This window comes from Dermochelys coriacea, chromosome 10, assembly GCF_009764565.3.
Source record: "Dermochelys coriacea isolate rDerCor1 chromosome 10, rDerCor1.pri.v4, whole genome shotgun sequence".
In the NCBI taxonomy this organism is placed as follows: domain Eukaryota; kingdom Metazoa; phylum Chordata; order Testudines; family Dermochelyidae; genus Dermochelys; species Dermochelys coriacea.
In genome coordinates, this window is record NC_050077.1 from 84,166,562 (window position 1) to 84,185,812 (window position 19,251).

General features: G+C 42.7%; 1 protein-coding gene across 9 annotated transcripts in view; it reads left to right on the forward strand.

The window, feature by feature from the left end:
- The window catches only part of ADAMTS7 (ADAM metallopeptidase with thrombospondin type 1 motif 7), a 142,924-nt gene extending 129,033 nt beyond the window's left edge, over positions 1 to 13,891 (forward strand). For 4 of the 9 annotated variants that reach the window (XM_043493480.1, XM_043493473.1, XM_043493482.1 and 1 more), the window contains 2 exons: positions 6,221 to 6,337; positions 12,316 to 13,891. In XM_043493480.1, coding sequence (XP_043349415.1) covers positions 6,221 to 6,337; positions 12,316 to 12,479 — 281 coding nt within the window. In that variant the 3' untranslated portion in view covers positions 12,480 to 13,891. Of the gene's footprint in view, positions 1 to 6,220; positions 6,338 to 11,458; positions 11,526 to 12,315 lie in introns of those variants that run through there. The other 5 variants (XM_043493474.1, XM_043493476.1, XM_043493478.1 and 2 more) reach the window with 5 other exon arrangements.
- Positions 13,892 to 19,251: the final 5,360 nt, after the last annotated feature.

Sequence of the window (19,251 nt, forward strand, 5' to 3'; positions counted from 1 at the left end):
CTCTGATATCAGTTGTGATGGAAAATAATCAACAACAAAGGTGTTAAACCATTTTCTTTAATCACCGTCCACAAGAGAGTCTAGTTTCCTGGTTGCATGCATACAATGTGCACCCTGGCCTCTGCACTATAACCCTGTATTTACTCAGGTTTCCTTATCAGACTTTGGAATGTAGTAGTTCATTGGACTTAATCACTATAGGACAAGGACCAAAAACTAAAATGTGGGATAACAGTGCAGGAAGCTTATATCACTTAATTTATACAGTTCTATTTGTAGCTGTGCATGCTCCAAGTTATTTTATCTTCTCTCTCTTAATACAATGACCAAGGACAGAGCTTATTTTAAAAGGTCAGAAAACTATAAAGAGAAGTGCATATTTTCTCTCTCTCAGTCTCACACACACATATACATTTGCCAAGATGAACAATATGTATATATTCAGCTAAAGAGGCTATCAAAGGCTGGATTAAAGACGGACGTAATGGGATGATATTTTGGAGAGGGGGGCAAATTTTCAATGGAGTTCTGCCAATCCGTGTGATCTACAGCCTATCAGATAGAAAGAGCCGACATGGACTTCATCACAATTAAGCCAATATTGCTACATGTTCACTTGCTCTCTAATAAATGTATTTTTAAAACAACAGCTGTTACATTTGGAGGATTTCACGAATGCTTGAGTGGAGCTGAGCTATGAGTGAGAATGACAGCAGGCCCCAATCCTGCAGGTGACCTCAACGTGGCAGCTCTGAAGTCAACAGGGCTTCATGGGAGCACAGAGCTCTGCCCACCCAGAGACAATTGCAGGATCAGGACTTTATTCTGTACAAGCTCAAACCCAGAGGAAAAATATCCACAAGTCCTCTCAGTAATGAATCCAACCCATATTCTCTAGTTATAATTCCAATATAATTAGAATCATAGGACTGGAAGGGACCTCAAGAAGTCATCTAGTCCAGTCCCCTACACTCATGGCAGGACTAAGTATTATCTACACCATCCCTGATAGGTATTTGACCAATTTGCTCTTAAAAACCTCCAGTGATGGAGATTCCACAACCTCCCTAGGCAATTTAAGTCCATTGCTTCTTATCCTATCCTCAGAGGTTAAGGAGAACATTTTTCCCCCCTCCTCCTTGTAACAACCTTTTATGTATTTGCAAACAGTTGTGTGCCCTGTCAGCCTTCTCTTCTCCAGACTAAGCAAACCCAATTTTTTCCGATCTTCCCTCATAGGTTATGTTTTCTAGACCTTTAATCGTTTTTATTGCTCTTCTCTGGACTTCTGTCTTTCTTGAAATTTGGCACCTAAAACTGGACACAATACTTCAGTTGAGGCCTAATCAGCACAGAGCAGAGTGGAAGATATTACTTCTCGTGTCTTGCTTACAACACTCCTGATAATACATCCCAGAATGATGTTTGCTTTTTTTGCAACAGTGTTACACTGTTCACTCATATTTAGCTTATGATACACTATGACCCCCAGATCCCTTTCCACAGTACTCCTTCCTAGGCAGTCATTTCCCATTTTGTATGTGTGCAACTGATTGTTCCCTCCTAAGTGGAGTACTTTGCATTTGTCCTTAGAGAATTTCATCCTATTTACTTCAGACCATTTGTCCAGTTTATCCAGATCATTTTTAATTTTAATCCTATCCTCCAAAGCACTTGTAACCACTCCCATCTTGGTATCGTCCTCAAACTTTATAAGTGTACTCTGTATGCCATTATCTAAATCATTGATGAAGATATTGAACAGAACTGGACCCAGAACTGATCGCTGTGGAACCCCACTCGATATGTCCTTCCAGCTTGACTGTGAACCCGATGATTACTCTCTGGGAATGGTTTTCCAACCCATTATGCATCCATCTTACTGAAGCTCCATCTAGGTTGTATTTTCCTAGTTTGTTTATGAATATGTCATGCAAGACAGTATCCAAAGCCATACTAAAGTCAAAATATACCACATCTACTGCTTCTTAATCATATCTATTCATCTTTGAATTATTTTCTTTAGAGTAACCAAATTTAAACTGTTGAATTCTCCTTGAAAAAAATAAAACATTAGCTGATTTACCTTGAATATCTTTTAACAATTCTTTAAGGAATAGCAGTTTGTTTGTAATCTCAGTGGTCCATCAGAGGGAGCAATGCAGTCATGCATTAGCTTGTACCTTTATAAGAAATATTACAAACATGGGTCCATATCTTGCCATCTTCCTATGGAAAATATAACAGATTTCCATGGCAGTACTGCACCCAGAAGAATGTGCCCCGTAATAAACAGGGTAGGTTAGGATTGTTGATTTATTTACTTGTAGCAATTGCTCACCCTGTGCTCTGAGTTTTGTTCAATTCAGTAGGTCAAAGGACTCTGCTGAGAACGTGTTCCCTCCTCAGAAGAAGAAAGGGAAAACTGGAGGAAACGTGAAAGGGATTCAGATTATTGTAAAAGAGAGAAAATGGCCATGTTAGGCACCTGCCAAATGTAAAGGGCTAGTCCCCAGAAAGGCATGCTGGGAAAAAAGTTCCTCTCTAACAGGACAATCCTGGACTAAGGGAGTTAGGAGACCAGGAAGTCACCAAGCAAGGAGCTCTGGGGAAAAAAGCTGCATCTGTGTTGCATCTCTCTGTGATGTAACAATCCCAAATGGACTTCCCTGCAACAACCTATATCAACAGCTTAGCATAATTACAGAGGAACGTTGGTCCATTTGACATCTCACTATTACACTGGCTATCCTAAATTTACCACTTTGATAACCAAAGATGACAGCCACAGTAACCATGCACATCACATGGCTAGGACACAACAATCATCCTATTGAACTCTGTTCACTAGAGCTGGCCTCTCTCTGAATCACAAAGGTTCCCCCTGATTCTCCCATGCACAATCAAGTAGACTGGAAACCCCATCCAACTGCAGTTTGCTTTTACAACGTGGAGTCTGTGGGCGTTGAGAGCACTCAGTACCTCTCATCGGATGCTCGTCCTTTGCAGGATTGGACCCCATAGTGAAAACCGAAATTCATTGGTTATGAGCTGTTTTAAAGCTTTGTAATCAACAATACTCTGAATTCCCAGGGTCACTCACAGATGCATAAAGAACGAGGAGTACTTGTGGCACTTTAGAGACTAACAAATGTATTTGAGCATAAGTTTTCGTGGGTAAAGCCCACTTCATTAGATGCATACAGTGGTTATCATCTGATGAAGTGGGCTTTAGCCCACGAAATCTTATGCTCAAATAAATTTGTTAGTCTCCAAGGTGCCACGAGTACTCCTCGTTCTTTCTGCTGATACAGACTAACACGGCTACCACTCTGAAACCTGTCATAGATGCATGTTTCCAATTACTGATACGAGCACTTTAGCCAACAGAGTGAAAAAAACGGCTTGTAAATGCTCAACTAGTCAAGCTCTAACAAGGGAATGAGCCTGCTCCCACTGAAGTCAACAGGAGTTTTGACATTAAGCTCAGTGGGAGTAGGATCCAGCCAGTGCTTAATTTGTAATGAAAGAAGTGCCGCGGTTCAAGCAATTTTTTTTACATTCATAACTGCTGCAGCAAGCCCAGAGGTGCCGGGGCTCTAAACTGCCAAACCTAGATGTGCCGGGGCTCTAAACTGCCAAGCCCAGAGGTGCCGGGGCTCTAAACTGCCAAGCCCTGGTACAAATTAAGCACTGGATCCATCTCCAAAACTTTATTAATGGGCTAATCACTGCAGCATAAACATGCTTTTCAGTGCCACAAGAGGGAACACCAAGGGTGGATGTGTTGTGTTAATACCAATGCAACTCACAGCAGATACATGACTAAAAAGAGATAGGAAGTTAGTTTTTAAAAAGAAAATAATGCCTTCTGGCTAGAAGTCCCAATGCTTCTAGACTGACATTCTGAGATGGGATTGCTTCAGCATTAGGTATATACAATTTATTTGTGTACAAACAAATATACACACACACACACCAGTACATACATATATAAAATTTTCTGTGATAAGGTTTGCACAATTTATTTTAATATGAAAATAGAGTCTGGGCAGCTCTATAAGAGGCAGCAGACTGGGATAATACTTTTTAAAGTCAGAACTGGTACTCAGAAAATCACAAAGGCCAGAGGTCAGAAGCTTAATTCTCTGGTTTTGCCAACTCAGCTCAACGCTGAACTTTTCCTTGTTATTACAAAACCTGTACCAGGAAGTTTTTCCCCCCTCCAGCATAAAAGTAAATGCCTATGTCTGAATGGCAGCCATTTAAATGAAATTTAAAGTGACTTTCATGCCAACTTGAAAAAACAAAACAAGTTTTCAGTTCCTAACATGTCAGCACAGCCCTGGCTTTAGCCAGCCTTTTTTTTTTTTTTTTAAGCAATTGCTCTAGACTAATGTTTGGAGTAAACTTGTAATTTGGGATTTGCATCCAGATCGCTAGTTAGGATTTTAAAGAAATAAACACAAAGATTTAACTGAAAGCAGGGCTAAATCACATGACACCCTCTAGAGATCTGGAAAAGTAGATTTTTTTCCCAGCACAGGAACAAGAATCTTTCTTTCCATGGCTATTAAGTAAGGATAACAAACTAGGGGCAGGTTTGTAATGGTCCTTAATTCCTGTGGTTGTTTGTTCCACAGCCTGAAGCCAGACCTTGACAGTGCTCAGTCTGCTGCACAGACCCAGTTTAGCCTGCTGGTAGAAAGCTCCATTTTGCCTGAGGAGCAGAGTTGACAACCACAATCTTCATCACAGAGCTTTAGGCTCTTTTAAATATCCTGGGCCCAGGCCATTGAGAACCATGAGGATAAGAACCAAAAACTTGACTGACTATTCTATTGGAAGCCGGTGCAGAGAGCAGAGAACAGGTTTGATGTGCTGACAGTAGCCATTGCTGAGAAGATGCACTTCCATATTCTTATACTATTTGGAGTTTCCATAGGGAAGGTGATTTCCTGCCCAGATATATTGCTTTGCTGTACTCTAGCCAGGAGGTGACAAAGGTGTGCATAACCAAGGCCAGGTCATCGTCCACCAAGGTGGGATGGAGTCTCCTACCCAATCTTCAGCGTGCTATGCAACAGTCTTTTCACCTTTGTAATCTCTGATGATATAATTAATCTAAACAATAGCTGGTCTCTGTGATGATATCTAATCTTCTTGAGGACAAGAGTAGACCCCTTGCAAGTTATCCACTCAGTGTACAGGGACAATAAATGCAATTGAGGGGTCACCACTTGGCTCACACACAAAAATTGAAGCCAAGTGAAAAATAAGGTAGGCAGGAAAATTATTGTGACAGTGTGTGTAACACGTGGCCAAACACCACCTTCAGGTAAATCATCTGGAATAAATCTTTTTTTGTTGTTGTTCGATAAAAATCACATCTTTGTGGCTAACATGTATAAACAGTGGAATATCAAATATGAGTAAGAAGCTGTTGTTACCTCGAACATGGCATTAGGGAGACCATTAATGAAATATTGTGTCCAGTTCTGGGGTCTGCAGTTTAAAAAGTATGCTGACAAATTGGAAAGGGTTAAAAAAAGAGCTACAAGAATGCTTAGCGATCGCCCAGTGGAAGCTATTTAGCTTAGTAAAGAGAAGTTTAGAAGTGACTGGACTGTAACCTACAAGTACCTACATGGGGAGAAGATTTCTGATAGCAGATGGCTCTTTAACAGCAGACATAGGCATAATGAGATCCAGTGGCTGGAAGCAAGAGAAATTCAGACTAGAAACAAGATCCAACATTCTAACAGCGAGGGTAATTAATCATTGGAACAGCTCATCAAGGGATGTGGTAGGATCTCCTTCACTTGAAGTCTCATAAGCAAGACTGGAAGGCTTTCTAAAAGCTGTAGCTTAGCACAGTTAGAAGTTAAGAGCTTGATACAGGAATTATCTGGTGAAATTATCTGGCCTGTATTATGCAGGAAGTCAGACTATGATCATGATGGTTCTTTCTGGCCTTGAAATTCTATGAATCTATAAATAATTGGAACATTGGAAAAAATACACAGTGCCCAATGGATGTCAATCTCAGTATGTCCCCTCGACGCTTTAGTGTTTGTTGCCCAGGACTACAGTACAAACCTTATGGGAATTCTGGCTAGCTAGAGTGCTGGTCGGCTACAGCACTGGGTATTTATTAGGCAAGCTGTTTCAATCTCTTTGCAATATTTTTGTTTTTTCGTTTCCACCTATTTAACCTCAGTGCTTAATGAACATTATGGAGAGCTCAAGAACTGTCATCTTTGCAGCATCCCTACAGAGGGCACTTCTTTTGCTCCTTCTCTTTTCTGTTCAATGTCACTTTCAAAGTGGAAGTTCTGTAAGTGCTGAGGTTTTAGAGGCAAAACTGAGAAATTCCACAGGAACCTGAAATTCAGCAGGTTTGGGTTAACCTGAGGTCATTCCTCTTGTTGAAGAGTAAATGATTACTGAACCCTGTAGAGGTGAAATGGTTTCACTTGCCTAAGTGACTGAGATAATGGCATAAGATTGCGATTGTGAGCTTGTGCATTCAAATGAATGGTTTTAACCAGTTTTATAACCCAGAGGGTCAATGATCTGTTAACATTTCCATCACACACCTTTACTTCCAAAGGGGTTGCTCCAGGCTGAAATGTGGCAAAAATTTTAGAGGGACAAGGTGGGTGAAGTAATATCTTGTATTGGACCAGTTTGTGTTGGTGAGAGAGACAAGCTTTCACGCTTACACAGAACTCTTCCTCAGGTCTGGGAGACAAAGACCAGGTCTACACTACAAACATATCAGTATCATTACATTACTCAGGGGTGTGAAAAACACTAATTGCCTTAGCTACCATCTCTCGGGCAGGTGGATTAAATACGCAGACAGGAGTTAGTAATGCATCCGATGAAGTGAGCTGTAGCTCACGAAAGCTTATGCTCTAATAAATTTGTTAGTCTCTAAGGTGCCACAAGTACTACTTTTCTTTTTGCAGACAGGAGAGAGTCTCCTGTCAGTTTAGTAGTATCTTCACTAAAGCACTACAGCAGAGCAGCCAGGCCGGGGCAGCTGCAGCACTGTACGTGAAGACAAGCCCTGACTCAGGCCACTTCTAAATACAAGGTGGAATAGATAACTACTTGTTCTAAACTAACGCCTATTTCAAGAGACCATTCAAGGTGCATCTGATGAAGTGAGCTGTAGCTCACGAAAGCTTATGCTCAAATAAATTTGTCAGTCTCTAAGGTGCCACAAGTACTCCTTTCCTTTTTGCGGATACAGACTAACACGGCTGCTACTCTGAAACCTGTCATTCAAGGTGAAGTGACCTGTTAACCCCCGTCCAGTCATAGGGAGGAAAAGGGAGGGGGGAAGCAGCTCTGCCGGGCAGGTTATTGGGTCACAGATTGTTGTAATTAGCCATCAATCCAGTGTCTCTCTTCAGTCCATAATTTTTAGTGTTTTTGCAAAGTTTTTGTTTTTCCTCAGAGTCTTTGGAGATATTTGGGTTACCACCGCTCCAGACACAAGTATGTCTTATGGCCTGACATTGGCAGAGAGCAGCAAACATGCTGAGGGAACCATCTCCCCATGGGGCCTATACACCGAAGCTGGCCTGCTGACGCACAGGGATAAGTGCTGTGAGGAGAGAAGATAGAATGAGACCCTAATTCCCAGGCAGGGCCATCCTTACCCATACACAAAGTACGCAGCTGCATAGGGCACCAGGAAATTTGGGGCAATTTTCTGGTGCCCTGCACAGCTGCGTGCTGCTCCAGCCCCTGCTCTGCCCCACCCCGCCCTTACTCCACCCTTTCCCTTTCCCTGCTCTGCCCCAGCCCCGCCTCCTCCCACCGCTGCTCCACCCCAGCCCTGCCCGCACTCCACCCCTTCCCCAAAGCCCCCGCCCCTGCTCTGCCCCAGCCCCGCCTCCTCCCACCCCTGCTCCACCCCAGCCCTGCCCGCACTCCACCCCTTCCCCAAAGCCCCCACCCCTGATCTGCCCCAGCCCTGTCTGTTCCTGCCCCTGCCCTGTCCCAGCCCTGCCCCCACTCCACCCCTTCGCCAAAGCCTCTGTCCCTGTCCTGTCCTGTCCTGTCCTGTCCCAGCCCTGCCCCCACTCCACCCCTTCCCCAAAGCCCCCGTACCTGCTCCACCCCGCCCCCCCACCCCACCCCTTCCCCAAAGCCCCCGTACCTGCTCCACCCCACCCCACCCCTCCCCTTCCCCAAAGCCCCTACCCCTGCTCCACCCCAGCCCCGCCTCTTCCCACCGCAGCTCCACCCCAGCCCTGCCCCCACTCCACCCCTTCCCCAAAGCCCCCGCCCCTGCTCTGCCCCAGCCCCGCCCCCCACTGCCCTGAGCTCTGCAGCTGGGCTGGGCCTGCACTCACCGGTGGTGGGAAGTGCAGTGACCCAGCCCCAGCTGCGCCGCCAGTGAGTGCTGGGGGGTGGTGCCCCCCCTGCCCCCCAAACCAGCCCTGCCCCCTCCACAGAATACTGGCTCCCCCCCCCCCCACACACACACCCATGGGGGGCTGCATAGGGCCCCAGAATAGCTAGGGACGGCCCTGTTCCCAGGGAGCTCATTTTGCAAGCAGTGCTTTCAGAATTCAATGCCTAGTGCCATGGACATGTTTAGGAACAGGAAGCCAAGCTCTAATGGCTCGGATTTGAAGCTAGACAAGTTCAGAAGGGAAATAAGGTGGGATTTTTTTTTTAAACAGTGAGGGTAATTAGCCAATGGACCAACTTACTGAGGGACATGGTGAAGACTCCATGACTTGAAGCCTTTAACTCCAGCCTGGCTGTCTTTCTAAAGGATTTGCTGTAGCTCAAGTGGAGGTTAGGCCTTGATGCATAATTTACAGGATGGCATTCTCCGGCCTGTGCTGGGCTGGGGGGGTCAGACTAGATGGTCAGAATGGTCCTATCTGGCTGTAAAGTCTGTGAAGCTATAAACACTGAAGAAATGCAATGAAGTTACTCCACTTTCTTAAATGTCTGTAGTTCTCTATGAAAATACCTGATGTCTACTAAAAAAAACCAACAACCCATATTGACTATTGAACCAGTATGAAAAAGTGTCCAGTGATGGCTTCTGTAGTACCAGTTCTGCTGCATTTAAAGTTTTCAGAGTAGCAGCCGTGTTAGTCTGTATTCGCAAAAAGAAAAGGAGTACTTGTGGCACCTTAGAGACTAACAAATTTATTAGAGCATAAGCTTTCGTGAGCTACAGCTCACTTCATCGGAAGCTTTCGTGAGCTACAGCTCACTTCATCGGATGGATGCATCCGATGAAGTGAGCTGTAGCTCACGAAAGCTTATGCTCTAATAAATTTGTTAGTCTCTAAGGTGCCACAAGTACTGCTTTTCTTTTTGCATTTACAGTGTCTGCCATGATTTTAAATCAACTACTGAACAAACCCGTTAAAGCAATGCTAAGGATCTGCTTTATACCCAAAAAACTCAGAGGGAAAAGGCCAGCTCGAGCACTCTATGGCTCAGGAGCCAGACTATGGGATACAGAATCTTTGGGCATCACACTCTGACATCTGGTCCTGTAGCGAGGTGCAGGCCACTTCAGGGGACAGGCTGAAAGCAGCCCCTCAGGTCCACCAGGACTATAGTGCTAGCCTTTGCATGGTGATTGGAATGGGGGAAGTGGACAGCTCTGGATATCCTGTAAACCTAGGCAAGAGCTACTCATAACCTGGCCCTTTACTTATAGAAACCAGATAGGGAGCAGATTTCTCATTAAGATCTTGAGCCAATTCACACACACAAATGCAGAGTTCCTGAAAACCCCAGCCCAGCTTTCAAACAAGCCTGGGCTTTCAAACTCGCCCCCCCAGCAGCCAATGATTTTAGTACATCTCAGCTTTCAAGGAGTTTGAATGGATTCCGCAACTCTGCTGACTGGGCTGGACATTGTAACCATGCAAAGCAGCCAGCTTCTAGCTAATGGGGGCTCCCTTTAAGTAGATACCCTGAGGGGAAGGATAGTAGAGGTAGGGTGATTAAACAGCTTTTCACCAGTGAGCCAGCAAAATGAATTACTGGATAATGGCTGGTATTTAGGGGCTTAGTCTATTGTAAACAGGTTTTTCAAGCCCCAAAGAATTATTGCCAAGCAGGAATAGCTGAGGGAGAGCAAGAGAGAGAGAGAGAGAGAGAGAGAGAAAAGCTCTCCACTGAAATAGGTTTCAGAGTAGCAGCCGTGTTAGTCCGTATTCGCAAAAAGAAAAGGAGGACTTGTGGCACCTTAGAGACTAAAACATTTATTTGAGCATAAGCTTTCGTGAGCTACAGCTCACTATAGGAAATTCGTTTAAAAAGCAGATTGGCTTTGTTAGCGAGAGGCTGGGAGGCCAAGTGTGGAATCTGAAATGGGCACAACAGTCTCTGCGTTCCACATTGCACAACATTCTTTCCATTAACAACTGAGGATAAAATTCTCTCTCCTGGGAAGCAGGGCATTGGCCTTTCCCTAAACAAAACCTTTTGTCCCTTGAGTTGAGGCAACATGAAGTGATGGTCAATGACCAGTGTCCCTCCAACTCAGTACCAAATCGCGATAGTAAATTTAGGCTAACAGTGTAAATAACAGTAGATTTGTGTTTAGTAATCAGACCTCTTCTGAGTCTATGAGACTTGTCCAAGTGTTTAATTCTGCAGGATGGAGGGCAGTTACTAGTGGAGTGCCTCAGGGATCTGTCTCGGGACCAATCTCATTTAACATTTTTTTAATTACTGACTTTGGCACAAAAAATGGGCGTGCACTAATAAAATCTGCGGAGGACACAAAGTTGGGAGGTTTTGCCAATACGGAGGAGGACTGGAATATCCTACAAGAAAATCTGGAGGACCTTGTAAACTGGAGTAATAGAAATGGGATGATATTTAATAATGAAAACTTATGCATTTAGGGACTAACCAGAAGAATTTTGCTATTTTTGGGGATGTATCAGTTGGAAGTGACAGAGGAGAAAGACCTGGTTGTATTGGTTGATCACATGAGCCGCCAATGTGATGCGTCTGTGAAAAAGGCTAATGCAATCCTAGGATGTATCAGGCGAGGTATTTCCGGTAGAGGCAGGGAAGTATTAGTGCCAGTATACAAGGCACTGGTGAGATCTCATCTGGAATAGTGTATACAATTCTGGTCTCCCTTGGAGTGGGTGGGTGAAGTTCTGTGGCCTGTGATGTGCAGGATGTCAGACTAGATGACTCTATAAGAGGGTGTTGCCCAAAAGTGGACAATACAGAGTGAATTAGCAGATTTCCAGCACCATACATCAGATTTATACTTTGGGAAGGATCTAAATTGTCCTTTTAAGAAAGAGTCCATTTACTTTAGTCTTAAACCAAGGCTAAAAAGCTGATGTTATTCTGATTAAAAGCCATCCAGTTAGTTCATGGAGCTCTTGTAAGAATGTAAAAGAACTCAACACTCCTATGAAAATTATGTGCCATACAGACTCCAGGGATGGAGCATTCATACCCAGAAGTCACCTGGAAGTATTCCTCTGAATTCCAATAGTAAGGTGAATGATTGGCATCCACAATGCTGCACTGTGCCACATACTTATGATCTGATCAACCTTTATCATATAATTCACTGATTTGGAAATAAAGATAGAACAGTTAAGAGACAGATACAGGCAGATAAAATCATTGGTACAGACCTGCCATGAGTCCCACTAATAATAATAATAATTTTATTATTAAATTATTATTATTAAAATAATAATTTTATATAGCACTTAAGACTTCAAAGCCATTTCCAGACATTAACTAATTACCGGTAATCTCTGCAAGGAGCTGAATGACATCCACTTCAACTGACTTCAGTGGGAATTGCAGCAGTACATGTCTGATTAAAGAGCCTGCTGTGAAATTGACATATGACAAAACTTAGGCACCCCAGTGCCTTTTAACATCCCAAAGACAGGCAACGTTATCCCATGAAGTCACTGTGGGGGAGGATTCTGTCCCTTTGATGTCAGCACAGAGCCCCGCCCCCATCTATGCAAATCTTGCTTCTCAAGCTGTATGGCCCCATGACTGATAAATAATGAATAAATACAATTATTCTAACTACTTGATTTTGCTAAGGTGATGTCACAGGAATTATCTGTGAGTTTCCATTGGCACTTAGATTAGATGGGAACAAATATGAACATTCAGCCCTAAGGGAAAGAGGACTCCGCTTTCCAGGGCTGCGCTGGTCTTTGTTCCCATATTTACTTTACTGTCAGCCGAATACAGACTTTTGCATCAAACCTTTTATTCAGGGTAACATTGTTTCTGTCTCTTCATTTTTTTCTCCTTCAGACTTCATCTGTGAGCGGGACCGCCTCACGTTCAGTTTTTGTCAAACTCTAAGGATTCTGGGAAGATGCCATCTTCCAACTGTCAATGTGCAGTGCTGCCGAACCTGCCGCCAGCATGGTCACAGTGCTCGGGATCGTGGGAATGAACGTGTCTCCAGGAGGTGAAACCATTTAGGTAGAAGGACCCTTTATGGGGAGGGGAAAAACAGAGCTGTAGAAGCTTCAAAAGAACATACATTATGCAGTGAACAAAAGGAACTCCTTAAAACTAGGTTTTGCCACATGGTCTGTTCATATAGCAATGCAAAATGTTGCTACAAGTTCCTCCACTGGGGATTTTGAATGGTGCTCTTTAAAAACACAGGGAAGATTTTATTTTTTTTTAAACTACACTACATGGTGCTCAAATGATCAGTCTCAAAAACAGAGCCTAGCTCTCACTAGACAGCACTCAAAGTCCTGCTAGTTACCATGGAGAAATGTACTGTTTCCTAGCAAGTAGCTGAGAACAGATACACTTTTCCATATCTCGTGTCATGCCTAATGTTAGACAATATACAAGAGAACATTTTAGGAAACAAACTTAAAACAGAATAGCAAACATTTTTGGGAGATCTCTCTAAAAGATGGATGGTGCTATCATTTGACATTTTCAGCTTTTGGTTGGTGTTGGCAGGCCAGCACAAAACTCTGACCAAGTGACTTTTTATTATTATTAATTATTATTATTATTATTATTATGTATAAGTGAGCATCTATGATTCCAAACAGTGTAGCTTTTGCCTTTTTTTCTTGAGGGACTCAAAGCTGGCAACCCACTTTTGTAATTTACTGAAGAATGTTTACTAATTGAAGTCAGCTCTACATAATTTAAGAAACTGAGAGATCAGAGTGAGCAAGGAAGCAAAATACCTGCACTAGTCATTATCATCAAGAGTATTAGGCTTGCAGATCCTCCAGTATGTCTGAGTATTCCTCACACTTTTAATGCTGCTGCTGGTTTTCTGTGTAAAAGTGAGTGTACATATTAGTGTGTTTTGATGGAGGCTAAAGGGGTGAGGACATCAACACATGAATGAAGAGATAAATTTAGGTTGGAGGAAAAATTACATTGTCCCCGGCATATATTTGTAAAGAGTCCAGAATACTATCCTAGTCTAATTCATGAAGAATGTATTAGAACTGCATCTACTGCTATTTTACCTTCTCCACATTATTCCTCTGGAAGGCACAAATGACAAATTGGATTGTTAATAGCATAACTGGATTTCTGCATGTGATTACAACACTTTGTATAAGTTTGGTGGTTAACTAAGGTTTTGTCTTTGTTTCTAAACAAATTTAAAAATCTTCTTTCTGCTTATATAGCTTTACTTTTGTTAAAGTTAGTTGATTCCTTTAACTAGGCTGTCCAATATTGTACAAAGAAATGGTACATAATTATCAAGGCAGGCATTGTTCTTATCTGTCGGGGGTCCAATAGTGGCTGTATGTTAATCCCTCAGTGTATTAGGAAGGACGTATTATATTGGTCCCTGGAAGAAGGTCCAAAACATTCATTTGTATGTAACTCTTCAGGATACAAAAAAGACCAAATAATTGTAGACAGTGAATAAAATCTTACTTGCACTGAAATAAATGGGATTTTGCCATTGATTTTAATTGAAGTAGGAGTGAGCCCAGTGTCAGTTAAATGATGTTTGTGCAATACAATTGTACCGTTCAGAATAAGTGAACCTTTTCTAGTGCAACCCTGATTTGTACTGTGTGAAGTCATTTTCAGTACAATCACCAAGATGACAAGGGGAATTCCTGTGTATAATGTGTGTGTAAACTGCAGCCCATCACTTTACCACCTGTATTTTGTTTCTTTCCAAGCTGATGTAAATTTTTTATATTTAAAGAGATTGTGTACGGTCTTGTTTTATTTCCCAGCAATCGTGCCATCCTGTGCAACATTTTGTTGTATTCATCAGGGCTCTAAGATTTTACTGAGAAATAGTTTCTAAGTTTGTTGTTTTTTTAAATGGCTGTAGCTCACAAGTGTGTTAAATTAAACTGTTACAAAAGGAAATTTAATGTTTGCCGATTTCTCTGTTCTCTCTGTTCAAATAATTTTTCATTAAAATCTCAGAGAAAGTTTATACACCATGAAAGCACTGGTTGCCTGACAACTTTCCTCTTATACCTGTAGCAGAAACCAACAATCAGGATGCTTCAGAAAATACTTGGAGGCTGCTGATGGAAATTATTATTAATTTTGTGATATCAAATATAAAGCACGTAGATATATGCAGATTTGGGGTAAAAATGTGAAAGGATCTAGGTGCCTTAGGACTCTTTTTGACTTCAAAGTCACTCAGGTGCTTTTGCAGATGTTACCCCTGTGCCAGACAGGTTATTTTCAATGATAGTCCAAATTTCAAAGTGGCCCAGGGTGTCCAAAACACAGATGACTAAAGTTTGGCAAATTTGCTAATTTTGACACTTTGATGAACATAAGTACCTTACTTGGAAATCTAGATGGTCACACTCCAACAGAATTATTGAAATTCTCTTTTAAAATACATGTATTTCCATATATTTTATGATGAAAGGAAAGTTTGATACCTGATACGACTGGTTCAGGTAGTCAAGATGCTGTGAAACTTAAAAATATAAGTTGCTGATGAGGAAGAGAAATCTAGAGTAAAAAAGACAATTCTTTCAATGGTGCATACATCCCATGCCGCTAGAAGGAACTAGTCATAATGGCTTCTTCCCAGCCACTTTGTTTTTACTTATCATGGCGAATTCTCACATAGCTCCAGTGATTCTCCCTAACATGAGAGTTATAAAACTTGCCTTTCAACATGTGACCCTCCGTTAAATGAGCATTGGACCATCGTTTTATTTAAATTAATATGTGAGCAGATCCAGCGGCACTAGCCACATTTCATCAAAAAGACATGGCAGCCTTCAAAACTGAGCTATTGAATTGACAAGGATGGACATTGTACAAGTAAACAGAAGTATTCATTCAAGTATATTTAATTCAAGCATAGTATCACACCAACCAATACCTGCACACCAAGTTATAACAGAAGCAACTACATACATGCTACAAAAATATTCCTACAGCACTTTCCAATTCAACATCAATGTAGAGAAATACCACTGGATTTTGCTACATCCTCTAATTCAGAGTGAAACCAACAGAATAAGGAATGTTTCCAGCTCTGGGTCATGTATTCTGCTGTAGGTATTCTGTGTATGTGAGGCCAGTTTGAAGCTCTCTGTTGAATCATAGACTCACTGGCATGATGTATAGATGCCTTAATTATTTGCCCTTCTTTGTTGCCTTTTGGAGGTCAGTTCACAGTCATGACAAAGCAGAGCAGAATTCCAGAGCAATTTGGTATCTCTTGGTACCATACAGGTGGCGCCTCTGTAGCATGCACGGCTGTATATGCCTTCCCTTACATAGCCTCAACCATTCAACACCTCTGTCAAAAGAGACAGCGGTATCTGTGTGCTTAACTTAGCCCAAGCACTCAGGGGCTATCCTGTAGCTATCCAGAAGGATTCAAATGCCTGAAAATAGCCTGTGCCAAGAATAACCTTTTCACCACAAAATGATGCTTAGTGTACGAACTACATGTGCCAAACATTGTCCATTACTTCCCTGAGTATAGAGCAATTGGGAACCCCTTTAGTGAGATAGTGTTAGATGGTTGTCCTGGCTACAAAGAATAATGGATGTTCCTATGGCTCAAGCATTACAAAGATCATTACATAGATCTTTTATACTGGAAACATTTGTGCTGTGCACAAAGGCAACTACAGATCCAGATCTTGTGAAACCAATGCCTCTTCCACCCGGTCCTGTAAAAGCAAAGAACAGTGGGAAAGACTCAAAAGCCTCGCTAAATACTTTGCTGTCATTAACACTCTGCATTGCCAGTCAAGTTTGCTATACAGATATGGATGAATTTTTCATTCATGGAAACCAGGCAGACCTGGGGAACTGGCTGGAGAGTAAAAAGAAAAGGAGTACTTGTGGCACCTTAGAGACTAACAAATTTATTAGAGCATAAGCTTTCGTGAGCTACAGGTCACTTCATCGGATGCATTTGGTGGAAAAAACAGAGGAGAGATTTATATACACACACACAGAGAACATGAAACAATGTGTTTATCATACACACTGTAAGGAGAGTGATCACTTAAGATAAGCCATCGCCAACAGCGGGGGGCGGGGGGGGAAAGGAGGAAAGATTCCAATTCAGCAGTCTCTCGTTGGAGTCTGTTTTTGAAGCTTTTTTGTTGAAGTATAGCCACTCTTAGGTCTGTGATCGAGTGACCAGAGAGATTGAAGTGTTCTCCAACTGGTTTTTGAATGTTATAATTCTTGACGTCTGATTTGTGTCCATTCATTCTTTTACGTAGAGAGACTGCTGAATTGGAATTAATTTGCAAACTGGATACAATTAACTTAGGCTTGAATAGAGACTGGGAATGGATGAGTCATTACACAAAGTAAAACTATTTCCCCATGGTATTTCTCCCTCCCACCCCACCCCCCACTGTTCCTCTGATATTCTTGTTAACTGCTGGAATTAGCCTACCTGCTTGTCACCATGAAAGGTTTTCCTCCTTCCCCCCCCTGCTGTTGGTGATGGCTTATCTTAAGTGATCACTCTCCTTACAGTGTGTATGATAAACCCATTGTTTCATGTTCTCTGTGTGTGTGTATATAAATCTCTACTCTGTTTTTTCCACCAAATGCATCCGATGAAGTGAGCTGTAGCTCACGAAAGCTTATGCTCTAATAAATTTGTTAGTCTCTAAGGTGCCACAAGTACTCCTTTTCTTTTTGAGAATACAGACTAACACGGCTGCTACTCTGAAACCTGTGATTATGCAAGGCACTGAATTTAGCCGTATAGAGTGGAAATCTGTCAACTTCATGAAAAAACTCGCACAGATACAGACAGACATCATCTTCCTCTCCAAATGCAAACAGATCATCTTCCTCTCCAAATGCAAACAGATGGACATCATACCGAAAGGACTGAAGGTAAAAAATCCATTACAATCTACATACCACACAGACTATGCTGACAGCTTGTGCCACACACTCTCAAGGAAACTGCGGAACCACCTGATCAACATCCTCTACAGCAAACAGGGAAAGATTAAGAATGAGCTCTCAAAACTGGATACTCTCATAAAGAACCAACCTTCCACACAAACTTCCTCGTGGCTGGACTTTACAAAAACTAGACAAGCCATTTACAAAACACACTTTGATTCTCTACAAAAGAAAAAGGACACTAAGCTATCTAAACTACTATATGCCACAAGGGGCCACAACAATGGTTCCCGTAACCCACCCAGCAATATTGTTAATCTATCCAACTATACTCTTAGCCCAGCGGAAGAATCAGTCCTATCTCGGGGCCTCTCCTTTTGCCCCTCCACCCCCACGAACATGATACAGTTCTGTGGTGACCTAGAATCCTATTTTCGACGTCTCAGACTCAAGGAATATTTCCAACACACCTCTGACCAACATATTAATCCACAGAGACCTTCCTGCCAACACTACAAAAAGAAGGATTCTAGGTGGACTCCTCCTGAAGGTCGAAACAGCAGCCTGGATTTCTACATAGACTGCTTCCGCCGACGTGCACGAGCTGAAATTGTGGAAAAGCAGCATCGCTTACCCCATAACCTCAGCCATGCAGAACACAGTGCCATCCACAGCCTCAGAAACAACTCTGACATCATAATCAAAAAGGCTGACAAAGGAGGTGCTGTCGTCATCATGAATAGGTCAGAGTATGAACAAGAGGCTACTAGGCAGCTCTCCAACACCACTTTCTACAAGCCATTACCCTCTGATCCCACTGAGAGTTACCAAAAGAAACTACAGCATTTGCTCAAGAAACTCCCTGAAAAAGCACAAGAACAAATCCGCACAGACACACCCCTGGAGCCAGGACCTGGGGTATTCTATCTGCTACCCAAGATCCATAAACCTGGAAATCCTGGACGCCCCATCATCTCAGGCATTGGCACCCTGACAGCAGGATTGTCTGGCTATGTAGACTCCCTCCTCAGGCCCTTCGTTACCAGCACTCCCAGCTATCTTCGAGACACCACCGATTTCCTGAGGAAACTACAGTCCATTGGTGATCTTCCTAAAAACACCATCCTAGCCACTATGGATGTAGAAGCCCTCTACACCAACATTCCACACAAAGATGGACTACAAGCCGTCAGGAACAGTATCCCCGATACTGTCACGGCTAACCTGGAGGCAGAACTTTGTGACTTTGTCCTGACCCATAACTATTTCACATTTGGTGACAATGTATACCTTCAAATCAGCGGCACTGCGATGGGTACCCGCATGGCCCCACAGTATGCCAACATTTTTATGGCTGACTTAGAACAACGCTTCCTCAGCTCTCGTTCCCTAATGCCCCTACTCTACTTGCGCTACATTGATGACATCTTCATCATCTGGACCCATGGAAAAGAAGCTCTTGAGGAATTCCACCATGATTTCAACAATTTCCATCCCACCATCAACCTCAGCCTGGACCAGTCCACACAAGAGATCCACTTCCTGGACACTACGGTGCTAATAAGCGATGGTCACATAAACACCACCCTATATCGGAAACCTACTGACCGCTATTCCTACCTACATGCCTCTAGCTTTCATCCAGATCATACCACTCGATCCATTGTCTACAGCCAAGCGCTACGATATAACCGCATTTGCTCCAACCCCTCAGACAGAGACAAACACCTACAAGATCTCTATCATGCATTCCTACAACTACAGTACCCACCTGCTGAAGTGAAGAAACAGATTGACAGAGCCAGAAGAGTACCCAGAAGTCACCTACTACAGGACAGGCCCAACAAAGAAAACAACAGAACG